We start from the raw sequence: 20,000 nt of genomic DNA, 5'->3' as shown, positions 1-20,000 counted from the left end.
ATAAATCAGTGACTGAGCTCCTGTTTTGTGTACCTACTAAAGCCTGTTGATCATTCCTACAGTAGACCTCTGGGCAGATAAATTATCTTGCATCTCCCCTGGTTTCACTCACATCTAATCTACAACCCAAACCCAATCACTGGCATACACAGGACAAAACCACTTCCATTTCTTTGGAATATAGCTCTCCTTTTATGCTTTTTTTCTAGAAGCACTTTTAACAAGTTCATTATAACTCTGGGTCACATCTTGTTCATAGACTTTCTTCTCCAATGTTTCTTTTCTATTGAAGCTTATCAGTATAATGACAGCCCTATGTGTTCTTTCTTGGTACACAAAATGCATTAATTTATATTGGCTACTAAACATTCTTCCTTACATATAACTCCTCATTTTAGTTTCCACCTTCTCCTTTTCTTTATCATCCAGTTTTGTGCATTTGTGTCACAATTAGGCCTTTAAACCTAGACCTCCTGAAGTACAAATTATGGAAAAAAACTGATTACACAAATGTAATTACACAGTGAGAACACACTCTCTGCGCATCATACAGAAATTCATTTATTTTTACCTTGACATGTACATAACTATAATTTTCTGAATGTCCTAAGCAAACTTGACCTTATTCATATCCTGTATAGCAGACATTATTGTCTTCCATGTTATGATGGTGTCCCTGTCTTGCGATTCATCCTTTTCTGCTCTGGTGTACATTTATTTGAAACAGCCGCATTCTGCAATCAATAGCAGTGCTTTGTGACTTGCAGTCAATTATATTCAACATAATCCATACTGGGTGGCATGTTGCCAAAATACAGTTGTGATAAGGCAGTGATACCTCCATTCCTTTCATGCAGGTGAATTGTTTTAAAACATACCAACAATGATACTTTGGTAGTGCATTTGGCTGCAGCTCAAGAAGTCTCCAGTTCCATTTCAGGTGCTCATAGTGGGTGAGGAGTAGCATTTTAATCTGACAGTTGTCTCAGTGGATTAGGCTATTAATGAGCTACTTTTGTGGCACAGGTTTGATTTCTTCACACATCATTTGCCTTCTGTGTGACCTTCAGCAAGTCACTTTACTATACAATGTTTTTCGATAACTGGAAATTTGGGCCAAGCTCATTAATGGTCTCCTTGACTGTATGGCTAGTACTTTATAATCTTTATATGGCTTTATAATCATTGAATTTATGCACAGTTATGGAAATGGTATACATTACTGCTATGGCATTATATTGTATAGTCTGTGCAAACAGTTTTGCAGCACTGTTTGTCAACATACATTCATAATAGTAAAGTATTAGAACAGTGAATGATTTTGATCATAATATTCTAATGTCAAAATCAAAGAATGATAATTCTGTGAAATATAGCAATATAACAATATCAAATCTACATTTAAACTGGCTGGTATCTTCATAATGTTGCAGACCAGGAAGCACTGGAAGTAGTGGTGGTGCACAGTGATGGTCCCTACTCTGGGCAAGTAATCAAGAGCCTCAGTTTTCACCACTGATACCAGTGAGGGACAGCCACTAGGAACAAAAATGAATACACAACGTGTTTTCAGAAGCATTTCTCTGCACCATGCACAATGTCCCTTAAGACCACACAGGAGAACACTCCAGACCTAGACCTGGACTCTCCCTCTCTCTCTCTCCAGTCCCCAAACAAGACTCCACACTGACCACTTTGGAGCTCTGTGTCCCTTTTCCCAGTAGCTGACACACATACAGTTGAATATTTGATCTTCACACACACACACACACACACACACACACACACACACACACACACACACCTGGAAAGGGTGGCACAGATTTACCAGCTGTGCCCCCTCTGCCCAGACTTTAAGGAATTCCGTGGCCACCAGTCAGCCACTTTAAGACTCTTACAAGTGTACCCAATTATACTAAGTAAAATTAATACTAATATAAATGGTAGAGTTTGACCATTGCAGCAAGGCTTTCAGGAGCAGCCACAGTGTCACTAAAATAAGAACAAGTATTCTTAAGATGTAAAACATATTCCCTAAAAGACCAGCAACAATGAAAGGTATATAAATGTTTAATAATAAAATATAAAACATGAGAATACTGAATATCTAGTTACAATAAACACTAGAGTTTCATTCACAGGAGATATAAAAAATAACACAGTTGGATAGATTCACAGAGATGCAGAAAATAATACTTAACCTAATAACACTATATTTCCCTGACTGATTATAGAATTACTGTTCATAGTTAAGTTACTTACTACAGAAAGGCATGATGATGAGCATTGAGTTTCTTATTACAGCAAGGCAAGATGGTGAGTGACTATGCTGCTGCAAGAGTTCCATCATATCACTGACTAATATCTAAAGAATTATTTCAGTGCTGGTTATAGAATGACATCACATATGGTCTGACCATGGTACAGTACAAACACAGAGCTTTGCTAAAATCTGTTGCAGCATCTGAAAGATATAAACAATTTCAAACTTCCGCCCTTCCAGGGTAGCAATTAGTTCACCCCTAAGGACAACACATTAAGATTCCTAGTCCTGGTTTTCCCAGACATTTTTGTCTCTGGCTGCAATCAGACCTGTAAGATAAAATTTTTATGGTCTAAACCAACCCATTTAATTTTCAACCTATTTTTCAAAATTAGCTGGACTGAGATTAACCTCTTCCCTTCCAGAATTATCAGTTAAAACATACATTTAATCAGTTATAATAATACTGTCTGACGTACATTTACATCTCTTTTTTGTCCAGCAAGACCCACTGTTAATGCATTTTTAACATAAGCAACTTTACAAATACATTTTTAACACAAGCATCTGTCCAAATCAGTGTGCTAGTCAAATTATATAAAATTCTTTACAAAACTCCAGCTAGATGTGTCGACACATGTTACTCATGCACTGCTCTACTCTCCCTGCCACAGATGGTACTATTTCATATCATCACATCTCTCCCCCTTTGAAGACTCAAGCTATTTTTTTAAGTGACCATGGAAAAATGCTGTTTGAGAGAAATGGACCTGTCTGGGAACACATTAACCTATACCCTGTCTTGAGAGCCCATCTGCCTTGGCATTGTTGACCCCACTACAGTGCTGCACTGTCATGTCATATGCCTGCAACCCTAGGCTCCAGCTTAATAACCTGGCATTTTCCTGGCTGGAATGATGTAGCCATGTTAAGGGATTGTGGTCTGTAACCACAGTGAATTTCCTTCCATACAGACAGGGATAAACATTCTGCAGTGCCCATACTATGGCTTGATATTTTTTTTCTACAGCTGCATAACATTCATCCCTGGATTGGAGTCAATGGCTAAGGTATGCAACTGTGTGCTTTTCTCCCTCTGAGGAAACCTGGCTGAGTACAGCCCTCACCCCATGGTTTGAAGCATCCACTTGCACAACAAATTCTTTGCTGTATTCTGGACTGCCAACATAGGGCATCATCCCAAAGCCCCTTTAAGCTTTTGGAATGCTTATTGTGTCTGATAGGAATGAGAAACATAACCTGCTGTCCCACAGCATACTCTCAGGCTCAAGCGTTCCTGTCATACTAGACCATTTTTCTGCTGTTGGGCTCCTGCCATGTTCTCCTGGGCCAAGCCCATGAGCTCCCTAAACCTTGTCCTGAGCTTTAGGATATATGCCACAACAGACTCCTTGTGGGATTCACACTCACCCTCCCTCTCATCGTGAATCAAATATAAAGCCCCCCCATCCTATGCCCATACAGAAACTGAAAGGGTGAAAACTCTATAGATTCCTGGGGTACCTCTCTGTATGCAAACAGCGCATGGGGCAAATATTTGTCCCACTGTCTCTTAAACTTGTCTGTAAATGCCTGTAGCATGATCTTTAGTGTAGAATTTAACCTCTCCATTAGTCTGAGAATGGTAGGGGGTGATCTTTAGGTGCTTCATCCCACAGTGCTTCCACAAACAAGCCAGTAGGTCTGACATGAAATTGGCACCTCTGTCAGTCAGTATTTCTCTCAGGAAACCTAGCCTGCTGGAAATCTCTAACAAAGCATTTGCCAATTTCTCTGCCTCAATGAAGGACAGCACTGCCTCAGGGTATCTAGTAGCATAATCTACTACCTATACTTCCATGTGGAACGTGGAGCACTCAGAGGCCCCACAATATCCATAGCTACACTCTGAAATGGCTCGTCAATCACAGGCAAAGGCATGAAAGGAGGTTTGACTTTGTCTCCTGTCTTGCCTACCTTTTGGCACTGCTCACAGATCCTGCAGTACCCTGTTATATCCCATGGAATCGCAGGACAATAAAACTTCTGCATACACACTTTGTACCCGCATGACCTACAGCAGGAATGTCATGGACTATGGCTAGAAGTGCCAGACAGTAGATGCTGGGCACTACTAACTGTTGTACTCACACTCTATCACTCCCTCAGGGATTCACTCTCTATACAGTAACTCTTTGGTCCAGTATACAGACTCCCTTTTTCTCTGAGAATCAGTTGCCTCCTTGGCTACCTCCCTCAAGCCTCGTAAGGTAGGTTCTGAAATCTGAGCCTGTTTCAACTCTACCTTTGCGACCCTTCCCAGCTCCCTTTCCACAGAAAGCCTGGTATCTTCTGAGAGTGGTGCCTCACAGTTAGTTTATATGCTACCACTCAACACAATCCTTGCAATTATCATGCCCATGGGAACATCAGTACCTACCAGCAACTGTGGCTAACTTTCAAGCTCACTGCTACGGGGTAGCTTCCCCATGAAATAGCCACATCACCACCCTCAGTGTCAGGTGTGGGGTCTGTCTTGCCCCAAGCTACCAGACCCACATGCCTTTCTCCAAGCCTGACTACATGTAACTGCATGCACACAAAGTACTGCATTATCAAAATCATTCCCTATCAAAACATCTGCAGGGATATCCTCAAACACACCTACCTGCTTGCTTCTTTTCCAGTCTCCTAGTCAAGGTGAACCCTGGCCAAATGTATTTGGAACGGGGTCCCTCCTAAATCTTTGACTGGAGTGGACTGCCCAAACAAGTATTGCTCCTCTTTAACCACTGCAGGCTTCACACTGGTTATGTAAGAGGCTGTGTCTCTGTTAACAATGGCCTGTCTTTCATAAACTAAGATAGGATATAAACTCTGGTGAGAGTTTGGTACCCTTTTTGTCTCCATACAACTTACCACTGGCTTGTTGTTATTCCCACTGGCTGGTCCCCTCACCTATTGTTCTCCACCTTGACATTTGTCTGCTACATGGCCCATCTGATTACATTTAAAATATCTAACCCTTGATCCAGGCTGTGTACCTGAACTCTTGGCTACCCCTGTTACTGGTGGACTCTGCTAGGGTAGTTTAGGCTGCCCACCATGGGTTCCCTTATATCCATGTGCAGCACTGGGTAACCCCATTTTGTGTAGTCATGCCCTGCTTGCTAAGTAGAGATCCCCTTTTCTCCTCAGCTCATCCACAGAGTTACACTCCCAATCTTCCAACCAGATTCACATGTCCTCAGGCAAAGTGCTAAGGGCTTATTCCTTCAGCAAAAGGTCTGCCAGCCTTTCAGAAGTGGTGACCTGACACCCACTCACCCACCTATGAAAATAAGTGCTTAATTCAGCAATAGAATCACATACACTTTCATCTGCCTTGCATCTATGCTCAAAAAACTTTTTTCTGTAAGCTTCATCTGTTAACTTAAAACATTCTAATAAACATTATTGTTTAACTTTATCATAGTTTAAACAATCAGTATCAGACAATTTAGAAACAGCAGTTATAGCTTTACCATGGAGAAAGGAGGTTAGGAATGGTACATAGAGCCCTTGGTCAACATTATACTGTTTACATACTCTTTCAGATATATGAATAAAACTATCAAAATTATCACCCTCTGTAAACTGTGGAAGACATTTATTGACCTTTATTGCATATGGAGTTTGGTTATTCCCTTCTTCATTACCTCCATGAGTCTGATGAAGAGTCAGCATCTCCCTCTCATTTGGCCAGTAATCAAGGAGCCTCAGGCCTCACCAGTGACACCAGTGAATGACAGCCACTAGGAACAAAAATTAATACACTCACTATTTTCAGATGCAGCTCTCTGCACCAAGCATAACTTTCCTTAAGAGCACACAGGGAGGTTAATCTCAGTCCAGCTAATTCTGAAAAAATGGTTGAAAACTAAATGGGTTGGTTTAGGCCATAAAAATGTTATCTTAGAGGTCTGATTGCAGCCAGAGAGAAATATGTCTGTGAAAACCAGGATTAGGAATCTTACTGAAGTTTTTGAAATTGTTTTATAGCCTTCAGATTCTGCAACTGATCTTAGCAAAGCTCTGAGTATGTATTGTACCAAAGACAGGTGATCAGATGTGATGTCATTCTATAACAAGCAGTGAAATGATTCTTTAGATATTAATGACAGATATGAAGGAGCCCTTGCAGCAGCACTTTCTATTTCGTAACCTGACAGGAAAGATCTCTCAGATATTTCACAGAGCACAACATCTCATCTTGCCTTACTGTAGTAAGCAATTCAACACTCATCATCTTGCCTTGCTGTAATAAGTAACTTAACTAGGGAATAGTAATTCTTTAGTGAGTCAGGAAAATATAGTGAAATGAGTTCAGTATTGATGTGATGTTGTACTATCTCGCCTTCATTCTTACTAGGTTGGGTTTGGATCTGATCCTCGGATCTGTCTCGGCCTAGTGAAAATGACAGCCAAATATGAGAAAACAGCCCAAATACGAAAATACTAAAACATGAGTAGACACACTAAGGTATGAAGCTAAATTATCTAACAATTATTGACCAAAAATTATCAAAGAAGTTGTACTTAGCCAGAGCTAGCAGATGAACGCTCAATTTGTTTAGTGGCAAACGAGATCTGGAGATAGTTCCAGTGCATGCTGAGATAGGGAGTTAGCCATTAACTGGCAGAGGACCTCAAGCTTGAAAATAAAGGTTGAGGTGGATCCAAGGATCGGATACCAACCCAACCTAGCAAGAATGAAGGCAAAAATGGACAACACACATGGAACATGATGGTGAGTACATAACTTCTTTTTTTCTGCATCTGTGTGAATCTATTCAACTGTCTTATTTTTTTATATCTCCTGCAATTGAAACTCTGGTGTTTATTGTAACTAGATATTCAGTATTCTCATGTTTTCTATTTTATTATTATTATTATTATTAAATATTTATATACCTTTCATTGTGGCTGGTCTTTCAAGAGGGGGAAAGTAGGCAGATTAATAGACTGATTAAGAGATGGCTCATTAACCACTTTCAGCATAAAAGAAGGGTTATTGCACAAGGACACCCTGTCCTTGTGAAAAATCAAAAAAGGAGGACAAGCCATAAGGGCCTGCAACTCAAACACCTGTCTGGCAGAAGTAAGCACTAACAAAAGAAAAGTCTTCCAGGGACAATGGTGCAAGAAAATTAAAGTAGCAAGCTCAAAGGGAGCCTGAGTCAACTTCTCGTATATAATTAAAAATACTGCAGCAGTGAATGTTAGGACATAGTACAGTTGTATAAAATCTTACCATAATAGTAGATGTCCTTGCCTTCACTGCTGCAGTATTCGATTCCTCCCTCCATCCCCCTAATTCTTTACCTTCCTGGATGTAGTTATTACCTCTTGGGCTCCTTTGACTGGTGTTCCTCCTAGGGCAACCAGTTCTGTTTTTGGTAAGCCTTTAACATCTTCAGAGTGCTTATGCTTATTTTAGTGACATTCTGGATGCTCTTGAAAGCCTCCTGCATTGGGCAAACTCTACCATTTGCATTTGTATTAATTGTACTAATTATAATTGGGTACCCTTGTAAGAGTCTTAGAGTAGATGACTGGTGGCAGTCTGGGCAGAGGAGGGTACAACTGGTGAATTAGTGCCAGCCTTTCCTAGATGTGTGTGTGTGTGTGTGTGTGTGTGTGTGTGTGTGTGTGTGTGTGTGTGTGTGTGTGTGTGTGTGTGTGTCTGTGTGTGTGTCTGTGTGTGTGTCTGTGTGTGTGTCTGTGTGTCTGTGTGTGTGTCTGTGTGTCTGTGTGTGTCTGTGTGTCTGTGTGTGTCTGTGTGTGTCAGTGTGTGTCTGTGTGTGTGTGTGTGTGTGTGTGTGTGTGTGTGTGTGTGTGTGTGTGTGTGTGTGTGTGTGTGTGTGTGTGTGTGTGTGTGTGTGTGTGTGTGTGTGTGTGTGTGTGTCAGTTACTAGGAACAGGGAAACGGAGTTCCAAAGTGATCAGTTTAGAGTCTTGTTTGGGGCCTGGAGAGAGAGAGAGAGAGAGAGAGTCCAGCCCCAGGTCTGGAGTGTGATCCCTGTGTGCTCTTAAGGGAAATTATACTTGGTGCAGACATCTGCATCTGAAAATACTGTGTGTATCCATTTTTGTTTCTAGTGGCTGTCCCTCACTGGTGTCAGTAGTGAGGATTGAGGCTGCTTGATTACTGGCCCAGAGTAGGACCATCACAGTGCACAGTGAAAGAGAACACTGTCCCGGTCTTGTTGTGGAAATGTACCAAAGATCCTGTCACAAAAAGTAATGCTAAAGCTGGATTTGGTGGGTAAATGTACCTTTACAAGAAAACATAATAGAAAACTGGCTGAAATATAAAGGTAAAGCAATCAGTAAACCAGGGGAAGTTGGTAAGAGACTTTTGAAGAGTATACCTCATGGCCATATGCCTGATGCATCAGAACCCCAGTGAGACTTCATGCAACTATCTATAGAGATGCACATTGCTTACTGGTTGGTGACATCAGGCTGGTACATCCCATGAAGCTGAAGTGCATATGTCATCTCACAGAGTGATGATTAAGACTGTAAATAAGGCTAGAAATAATGCTATGTTTGGCATGCATGGTGATACAGAGAACATCTCTGAAGTACAGGCAGAGTATTATCCTTCAAAAATAGACACCTTCTTACAGAAGACACTAATACACTGCAGGTTTGGCTCAGGACTGGCAGTGTCGCAGCTAAGAATTTGTTTGATCTCAGTAGTGCTACCATATGGTTAATTGGTGGTATTTCCTTACAAAGGGACATAATAGTTGACAAATGTATACCTTTCATCCCTTCAATAAATAAGGTGACTATAGTTGTGTCTTTCCTTAATGTATTGTTTGATGACGTAAATATTTGCAAGCATACAACATGATGTAGCAGGCAATATATGACTTGCTATCTCGTTTTCACTTGCTTGCTACAGTAAGTTTTGTATGTATGATTTTGAGGTGGTGGCTTTTAAAAGTATTCAGTGGAGTGTATCAGGTGCAAAGAGCAAAGGCTGTCTATTTCACTTTGGTCAAAATATATAGAGAGAGGTACAAAACCTAGTCTTAGCCATCATTTATGGTCAAAATATCAGCTTTCAGGTGAATGTTAAGAAACTGGTAGCTTTAGCTATTTTGACTAAAAGAATGTGTGATGTCAGCATGTCAAGAACTGTGTTCATTGTATCCACATGAGACAGTTACAGTTTTCCTTGGAAAGCCCAGGAAGTTTGTCACAAAATCAGCCATTACTGGTGCATTTCCACTATTCCCCATAAAGTTTTGCAATGTCAGTCAATTGAATGACATATGCCTTCCAAGAACTCAAAATTGCATGAAGGCATGGACTCAGAGAGCTTGCTGTCTTCTAGGTGGGAGGGTTGCTAATTTGAAACTTTATTCAGCTGCTTATATTTTTCTAATTTGTGTTTCTTCCTACTACTCTGTTACTTCATCTTGCTTTGCTTTTTCCTGCTACTTGCTGCCTGTTCTCTAAAGTGTTCAACTGCATCTTTTCTGTTGCAGTTATTACTGCTTGTTTATAGCATGTCTAAATTGCTAAGTGTTATTCTTAAGTGTTATTGTAACCTCTTAGTTTTGATTTAAGCACTTGGGCTTTAAGTCCACCCCTTAGCTCTCCCTGGCCTTTCTCCCTCAGATTCTGATGGACAATTTCCTACAGTTTCTCCTGCCAGTCTGGTTAATATGGGCATCCTGAGACAGGGTAGCAACTGCATCATGTACAAGGACAACCATCTACTACTACTACCTAGGAACACAATTTGTGAGAGATGCAATTACATTAGGAACCTAGAGTCCAAGCTCTGTCCCCCTCAAACCAGTATATCTGGCACTGAAAAGGTTGTCACTACAATCACTACACCTCAAACACCACCCACACCTACATGATACACACCTACATATTGGAGTTCCTCCACATAAACATACCCAAACAAAGGAGACCTCCAAGGCAAAAACACACGCAATCTCCACAGCCTTCCACACCACATACCATGCATAGTACACACACCTGTGCCTCACAACCACTAAGGCTTCACCATAAACCCAACATATTAGTCATAGGAGACTCCATTGTAAGATGCACAGATGTGCCTCTCACCAGGCTGGATAAGAAGAAAGTCACGATTAGTTGTCTATCAGGTGCCAGAATCCACTATATCACACACGCACTCAAGTCTGTCAACAACGGGTACTGTTATGACTCTGTCATAGTCCATGTTGGTGTGAATGACTTGAGAAGTACCACTCTGGATGATATGAGGAGAGACATGATTGAGCTCGCTGATTATTTGTCCCAGGCAGGTATGTTCCTAGCCTTAAGCAGCATTGTGCCATCACCCAGAATGATGCCTCAGTACAAACAGAAAATGATTGACTTTAACAATTGGCTTAGTTTCTGGTGTCATTCCAAGGTGATCCAGTACCTGACAGCCTGGGAAGATATGATCAACTGACCAAGATGCTTTGCCAGAGATGGCCTGCATCTGTCTCACCTGGGCTTCAGGCTTCTGGCAAAGGCTCTTACATCCCCTATAGTGCCTTTTTTAGGAAAAGTGATGAGGTTAAAACTACCAACATAAAAATTTCAGCAAAACACAAATTAAAGGTCATGCTGCTAAATGCTAGGAGTCTAAACATGAAACTGCACTCATTGCAAGCATTCCTAACCCTGGAAAATGCTGACATCTGTGCAGTCACAGAAACCTGGTTCAAAGCTGCAGAGAGCACTCCAGCCTTACCTGGTTACTCATCCTATCATACATTCAGACCCTAAACTGTGGGCAGTAAAGCCAAAGGAGATGGAGTTTCAATATACATTAAAGACATACACACCTCCAGACTGGTCAAACAGTATGACACACAGGAGACACTCCAGGTGCAGTTAACCATTGACAAGACCCCTATTCAAATCATAGCTAGCTACAGGCCCCCAAATCAGACTCAAGATGCCCAACCACCTATTTGGACCTGTTTGAATCCATCAAGATTATACCCTTTACCCTGATCCTGGGTGACTTTAACTTCCCAAACATAGACTGGAACAACTCATGCCAGAACACAAATGCCCAGAGATTCCTTGATTTTTTTCAATGCAAACACCTTGGAATAATTAGTCTATACCCCCACAAGGGGTGATAATATCTTGAACTTGGTATTAACCAACATGAGTAACCACTGCAGCATCCCTATATAGCATCCTGCCTGGTAAGATCCAACCACAAAGTGGTCACTTTCAAAGTCACCATCTCTCCCAGCCCCCCTCTAGCTAGGATCAGACATAAAAACTTCTCCAAAGCTGATTACAGCCTCCTGAGGGATGGTATAAACAGCTTCACAGCCCCCTCTCCTTCTGTAGGAACTGGCACCAGTATCCAAAACTACACCAAAACACTGTACGAGCATTTATATAGATGCATGGAATCAGGAATACCTGACAGGACTAAATCATCCTCCACAAGGAAGAGTAAACCTGTCTGGTGGACATCTGCAATAAATAAACTCTATAACAAAAGAAAAAAATTGCTGTCCAAGACCAAGAAGGAGCATGTGCCCAATTGGAAGCAATGTCTCCTTAGCCTGAACAAGCAAATAAGAGCACTAGTGAAATTCTCCAAAGCAAACTTTGAGTCCAAATTGGCCACATTTACTAGAGACAATCATAAGGCCTTCTTCACATATGTCCGCAACCTCAAAGGAAGCACCCAGATCTTTTCACAACTGGTGGTCATGGACACCACATATACAAATGCCGTAGAAATAGCAAACTTGCTGGCTGACAGATTCAGTGAAAACTATACCCCTCTGCCCCCCATCAGTAAATCAAGACATCCCCAGTACCAGCCCCCTTCCTCTTATATCTAGGGAACAGGTCATCACCGCCCTTTCAAAGGCAAAAAAATACAGCCTTCATGGGACCCGATAACATCCCAGGCTGCATCCTATGTGAACTCAGGCAGGAACTTGCAGCACCATTAGGCACCCTATTCAACCAAAGCCTGAGTAGTGGCTTCATTCCAGCTGAGTGTAGGACAGCCACTCTCATCCCTTTACACAAAGGTGGAGCATCCACTGATCCAGGAAATTATAGCCCCATCAGCCTAACTAGCCTGATCTGCAAGGCCATGGAACAGATTAGCATGGACCTCATTAACAAGGACAGTGGCAACCTCCAAACACTTGATTCCACACAGTTTGTCTTCATCAAGGGAAGGTAATCTCTGCTCAGATTGGTCGACTTCTTTGAGACAGTCATCAAAGCCATGGACAATGGGAAGAAGGTGCACACCGCCTACCTTGAACTGGCCAAAGCCTTTGACAGTATTCCCCACTCAGGCATAATAGATAAACACTCTCAACTAGGCATCAATCCATATGTTACCAGATGGGTAGCAAACTGGTTTACTGATAGAACCCGCATAGTCAAAATAGGGGAAGCCACCTTAGGTAGTACACCCGTAAAAAGCAGCGTACCCCAGGGTTCTGTCTTAGGGCCTCTGTTATTTGGGATATAATTTTCTGAGGTGCAGACCAAAACCAGTGGGCTATTGGCTGAACAAGTTTGCAGATGACTGGAAGCTGGGTGCTGTCATCAATTCCCCTAGTGATGTAGGCATCCTTCAAGAGGGACTCACTCAGACAAATGACTGGTGCCAGAAACATGGCCTCAAGCTGAATACCAAAAAAATGCATCATCATCCCCTTTGATGAGAGTGATGTCTCTACAAATTATCACATTAATAACAACGTCCTAAGCACTCAATCAGTCGTGAGGAATTTGGGCACCCAGGTTGATAGCAACCTGACCTTTGACCACCATGTTGCTTCGGTTGTACAGAAAGCCTTATACATGGCCTACCTCATAAATAATGGTATCTCATCCAGGGACAAGGAGGTCATAACATCCCTTTATTCTTCCCTTATAAGGTCCATTATTGAGTACAAAGCCCCTTTTGGCATGTACCTCACAAAGCACATACAGCAGCTGGACACACCACAAAGGTTCCTCACTAGGAAAATCCAGGGCCTCAAACATCTGCCATACACAGATAGGCTTAAAGCCCTATCCTTCTACTCAGTTTCATACAGACTCCTCAGAGGTGACCTCTGTCTGGCATACAAGCATTCCTCTCAACTGTACAGATTTTCGCAGAATGTCCAGATTTTTGCTCCATATTTCTGGTCCATTTTTCATAAAATTGTGGTTTTCTGGCAGATTAGTGGCAAGTCATTAAAGACTGATGTTAGAAAATAATGACAGACATTCGAGTTTCAGACTCCATACCCTTCAGAAAATTCATGCTAATTTAAAACATGTTATTCTATCAACTTTCTAAGTTTGTAAGAACAATATTTAAAAATTGTCCTTATTTTGTGGCCTTTGTCCCACTTTTACTTATGGCTTTGCCCAGATTTCTTGCTCTAAGAGGTTGGGAGTATACATACAAGGTGATCACGGAACCCACCTTGATGGGACTGCTGAACATCTGCAAGTCAAGCTCCTCTCCAGTAAACCACAAGTGGGGCCTCAACCTGGTCTATGACATCAACAAGACTTGTTGGCGGGACAAATTTGTGTCCCAGAGACTCCTCCATCTATGGAATAGACTCCCTCTCCATATCAAGCAGAGTATCTCTTTACCTCTTTTTAAGCACAACCTGGATAACTGGATGGAAAATAGAAAATATACCCCTGGGATTCCACCCATGTCCCTGCTGGACAGGGGCATTGGGTGCTGATTTGTCTAAACATGGGCTAAACTCTTGGCAAAGCTTATAAGGGCCTCAGGACAAATAGCCTAGTAACCTCCTATGATCCTATGATCCTATGAGAGTGGTCATAACTGTTGCTGATCAGGAACAAAATCATGCTAATGAGATACAGATCAGATTAAGTGTTGGAACACCCTTTAAAGCTTGCAGGCCTTGGTTATGGCATAGACACAGGCAGTTTGCTAAGGTGCTTGCCAATTGGCATGCATACTCCACCAACTTTGTGAAAGCAGTAGCACTACTATTAAAATTGTAGCCACCCTGACAGGGCTCTGGTCTATGAAGGCACATTTTTTAGTATCCATTCATGTCTGCCGGTTTCTTTGGCATATACGTCTCATCAATGAACCTTTATTTTCATGTGTTTAGTGCTAATAGTGCTGAGGAGCTAATGAATTATCATGGTGCCATTATATCTTTTTTTTTTGTTTTATTTTGTAATTACACATTTGGTGTTACTTTGAAAGTGAATGTGCACTGTAGTATGTGGGATTGCCATTACACCAGCAGTATTCCATGTAGATGGGATGTGCTCACGTTTCTGTTTACTTTGCAGAGTGCATCATGCATCATCACTAGGTGTTTCTCATCATTGGTACAGTGCCATATTGTCTTTTCAACATTTTGTGCATCACTGTTATCTGCCATCAGCATTATCTGCTGTCTTTTTTTTTTAAGTGCTGTGAATCATGATATGCATTTTGCTGTTTTGAGTGCATTCCCTGTATGTCATATCAGCTAATATTGTTAGGGAATCCACTCAGAGCATAATATTCTTTAAAATATTATAGTGGGAGGTATAAACCCCCCCTCTATCTTTATGTATATTGCTACTTTCAATAAAATTCACTCAAAATGTTGAAGTATTGTAATGTTGAATCCATCTCTTTAGTTACGACAGAATCATGCACCAAAATTATGTATATAGTCTAGTACGTTTTTCTTGCAATGTATTCCACAGTAAACAGCCACTGAGCATGCTGACTTAGCTTAAAAAATGGCCATGCTATCTTGTTGTGTACCATATCTAAAAGTTTCAGCTCTCATACCATTTAAAATCCATTTGTCACACATTAATCATTGCCAAAATGTATTGTTATCAACTGATGCTCACAACTGAAATAGGAAGATATTGCTGTTTAAACTATTGAAAAACCTTCTGTGTTTTCTTAATTTATTCTTTGCGTAATAAAGCTGTAGGTCAAACATTAGACATTTCACATTCTTTCATCATTATCTGCATACCAAAAATGTGGAAATAAATGCATTACACTAATTTCCACAACTAGGAACACATACTGAGATGAAAGTAATAAATGTGTTCAGGCAATAATGTCACATCCTTGCTTTGTTATCAAATTCCATGCAGAAAGATGGGCTTTGTCTTGCTCAACTTTGATCAAATCTCTCTTTGGCATTTTACAGTGGCCTAGTTAAATAAAGTATTTGAAACATTTGTCTCCAGTGCATTTTTACACTGTTTTCTTCATTTCCAAACACCGAAGATTAATATTTTGGGACAGCTATCAAATATAAACAAATTGCATTTATCTGTGTTTTTCAAAACTGTGTCTTAAAAGTACTTGCTGCTACTTGTATCAAGCTAAAGAGCAAGTTCATCTTTTAAGTAAAGTGACTATTGGCTTGAATTTTCAGCATGCATGTTTCTTCTCTTTGCAAAACACCATGCTAGTCATGCTTTGCCTGCTGTAAAGCTGCATCCTGATTCTGCAGCTCCAAAAGTCTTCTGGGTTAATATGTCTTCCTGCAGATCATCAAGATGCAGCAATGAGTTCAATGCCCTTTTATCACCTTCACTGGACAATCCAGCTACGTCATGTTTTTCAACATTTTCCCTGTTGTTTTTTAAAACTGCAATATGTAGCACGCCCGTGATACAATGACAAACAATTGATACTTTCAGAAACTCAGAGCTTACATTTTTGAATGAATATAAAAAGAAAGGTTTATAAACAACGTTAATCAAGAGAAGCATGGAATTAAAAAAATATATATATGTTCTTGGGAGGCATAAACATATGCTAAGAAGGGTACTTAAGCAATAAGCTAGCACACCATATTCATTACTGTATTGGAAAATGCATGTCATCCTATTGTTGTTGAAATATTAATGTTGCATAAAGTACTTAAGCATTAATCCATTCCTGGGTATGAGTATAACAGGATTTACCCACAGTTGGTGTGGTTTGATCATAAGGATGAAACCTGAAAGATCAAACAAAGCCAACCATAGATATATCCTGTGATATTCATACCCAGGAGTGGATTATTATTCAGTCATATTATTTAAGAAACAAATTGCTTAACTTTCTTGTATAATGTGTTTATTTAACGGGACTGTAGTGTTCTTCTGCCTTCCTTGTAGAAAACTAATGTATGTCTGTACACTTGTACAGTACAAAAGAGTAATGCTGGAAACAGAAGAGGGTATTTCCTAAGCACTTTATCCCTCTGTATTTTTTAAGTGAAAGAAAGAAATTTTGATGTGTAGCATTACAGAGTGATGGAAATCATGACTGATTTAAAAATTGTACAACAGGTAGGGCAGAAATAAAAGGACAGTGAGTGATGTTCTGCACATTTCTGCACAGTTGACAGGTATGATTAACATATGACAGTAGTCATACCTCTGAGCTGTGTAGAGTTCGGTGAAATGTCACTGACTTGTTCTGTCGCTCTAAAATAGGGTAGGATGTTGTTAAGTAGCATATTCCCATAGAAAGTCTGGCCAGTTAATAATTATTTACCACCCAAACTCTTTTTTATTGTTGTATACTGGATTTACAATGGCCACTTTCATTGGATTGTCCAATCAGTGTGTACATTTTTGAACTCTAATGTCCTTTTATTGTAGAAAAAGCAGTTTTTTATACATCATTTTCTTTTGTCCACTTCTTGTGTTTTTTTTTCTTTTTTGTCTTTGAAATTATTGTACAAATATGAATAGTGATATGTTCATTTTTATGTTATAGTTCTCTTTTATTTATTTATTTATTTATTTATTTATTGCTTTTCTTTACTGGTGAAGTCTAACTGAGCACACGACCCATTGTCAGCAGAGGCCTAGAGAGAAAGGCTCTATATGCTATGAATACAAGAAAATACAAACATAATAATACATAATGTTATGGTTACATTTTGGTACAATAGATACATTAGCATAATATCAAGAGGAAATGGTTAAACATCATTAGCAAAAATTAAACCAGTCATAGGAGGAGGGGTGTATGGGGGGGAATACAAGGAAATTCACGTAGAGTTAGGGAGGCTTAATAGATAAGAGGAGGTGGGAGTCACATTGACAGTCATGGTTATAAAGTGTCTTGGCTGATGTAATAGAGGAATAATAGGGGGAGATTTTGTGAGATAGAAGAGTTAGCCCCAGTGTATGCAGTGTATACAGAGCCATGAGGTGCGTAGGTGAGATTTTACTTGTTTCTGAAATGCTATTAGGGTGTGCTCTTGTTAAATTTGTAAGGGTACTGAGTTCCAAATTTTAAGTACAACATGGGAGTACAGAAAGTTCCTAGTGGTACTTTTAGATTTGGACACACTTAAAAGGAATTTGTCAGTGGAGTGGAGTGGCCTTGATGGGTGATACAGTTGTAGCATCAAGAGAAAGCAGACGTTTGCTTTATAAATGAGACTGTATATGAAAGGAAGCTGGGAGTAAGTCAGGTAGTGGGGTAATTCTAACCAGTGATATTCTATGGGGGCAGTACAATGGGGGGGCTGTGTGGGGGAGATTTGCAACAAATGCTACTACATTGTTATAATATTTTTCAATTTTCTTTAGTTGGGATGCTTGCAACTTACACAGGAATGGAGCAGAGTGATGAAGAGAGCTTTTTAGTCAGCAGATCCACACCATTTCATTTCTTGTTTTGGTATAATATTTAATAAGCTTGATTTCTTCATATTTCATTCTTCCATCTTGTACAACATTTGAATATTTACAGTTCATGGATTTTGCTTGTTTTAAACTGTTTCTAAGTTTCTAAGGTTTATAATTCAACTATTTGTGTTTTTCTGGATTTCTGTTTATGCATTCAATAATATATAGTCAATAATATATTTTGTTTACTACAGATGTGAATGAATGCAACTCGGCAAACCCATGTGATGGCAATGCTACCTGCATGAATTCCATAGGAAGTTTTAGCTGCATATGTAATCCAGGATTTACTGGTAAGCTTCCTCTGTTTAATATTCAACCTATTAATAAAGCTCTGTAATATGAGCATTAGATGAAAAATGTGGAAGAGTATAGGTGTCTACAAAATAAGGCATGCAGTTCCTAAAAACAAATCAGGAAAAAGCCTTTCAGGCAGAGAAAGAGATAATCTTGTCAGAACAAACAAAACAAGGAAGAAAATGGGAAGGACCAAGTATAGGCCAAGAATGAAACCAGAATCAGCTAAGAAGACACATTAAAGGTCTGACAATAGTCAACAGCAAATAAGTCAATAAAAATAAAACATATATAAGACACTGATCTAGCAAACAAGACAGGATGGAATTTGTAAGAAATATGTAGTCATACAGCATACAGAAACTTAGGCTGCTCTATAGCATAAGTGACAAAATTCAAGAGAAAGTTGTTGAATGAAAAAGCATTTGAAATGGCACAAGAAGAGAAAACTACAAATAAATACTTACTGAATTCCAAAATGTGTCTTATCAGAAGTTAGATAATGGGGGAATGCACACTACCGTGATGTACAATGAATGTTCTCTAACACGGTATTAATGTACAGATATTGTTCATTAAAAAAAAGGCTTTCTCAGCAATATATTAAGCTGCCATGAAACATGGACTGAAAAAAAACAAAAGGTTGTCATTCTTTATGCATGATAAATGAGGCTTCGCTGTTTAATGAGCATAATATTAAAAAAAAAGTAAATTAAGAGACAAAACTAATTGTGTGTGTGTGTGTGTGTGTGTGTGTGTGTGTGTGTGTGTGTGTGTGTGTGTGTGTGTGTGTGTGTGTGAGTGTGTGTGGATATGAGAGAGAGAGAGTAAGAGACACTCTGTTCATACCTCTCAGCTTCTGTTGACAACAGTTCTGGATAAAGCCAACAGAAGGAGGAAAAAATAAAATTATGGCTAATTGTTTTATATATGTATGTATATATATATATATATATATATATATATATATATATATATATATATATGTATGGGTCTACTATGGTTGATTGAAAACTCACTTGACTGAAAATGAAATTACTAGGATCACTTCTCTGAAAGCTCACTTCACTGAAAACTCATTTTATTGAAACTCATTTCTTTGAAAGTTATAAATGGCCTTGCCCCCACTGTAGTGCGATCCTGGATTTAGTATATAAAGTAAGGGAGGGTGTGGGGGGCACAGCCCCCCACATTGGGGGTGTGGAGGGTGTAGCCCCCCCCACATATTATAAACATTTTAAACTATACACAGTGATACAAATGCAATGAATAAGTGTTTCCAAAATAGAAACACCCCACACCCCCCCCCTTACTTTATATACTAACTCCAGTTACAGTGGGGAAAAGGCCATTTATAACTTTCAATTAAATGAGTTTCAGTCAAGTAAGTTTTCAGTGAAGTGAGCTTTCAGTGAAGTGGTCCTAGTAATTTCATTTTCAATCAAGTGAGTTTTCAACCGTAGTAGACCCATATCAATAAATATATATATATATATAAATAAAACCCTACTTTTATAAACAGAGCAAGGGTTTTTTCATAAGGTTGCATTTTTGAGAGTAGAATCGAGAAGCTTGATGCTTACCTCTCAACTTGTTTGTTCAACAGTTCTGAATAAAGGCAACAGTATAAGGAAAAATTCTAAAATTAAGGACATCTTTTTAAATCTAACCCTAATTCATAATAAATGCGAGCAAGAGGTTTTCCTTTACATAA

General features: G+C 39.6%; 1 protein-coding gene across 1 annotated transcript in view; it reads left to right on the top strand.

The window, feature by feature from the left end:
* The window catches only part of LOC122801236 (mucin-4-like), an 81,721-nt gene extending 63,392 nt beyond the window's left edge, over positions 1 to 18,329 (top strand). Inside the window, exon 6 of the mRNA XM_044070788.1 lies at positions 18,184 to 18,329. Within this exon, the coding sequence (XP_043926723.1) occupies positions 18,184 to 18,329 (146 nt within the window). The remainder of the gene's footprint in view (positions 1 to 18,183) is intronic.
* Positions 18,330 to 20,000: the final 1,671 nt, after the last annotated feature.

The sequence above is a fragment of the Protopterus annectens genome, chromosome 4.part1 (genome assembly GCF_019279795.1).
Source record: "Protopterus annectens isolate FY-2018-M chromosome 4.part1, PAN1.0, whole genome shotgun sequence".
Lineage (NCBI taxonomy): Eukaryota > Metazoa > Chordata > Ceratodontiformes > Protopteridae > Protopterus > Protopterus annectens.
Note: the sequence above shows the minus strand (reverse complement) of the source record. Positions and strands in the feature narration are given on the sequence as shown.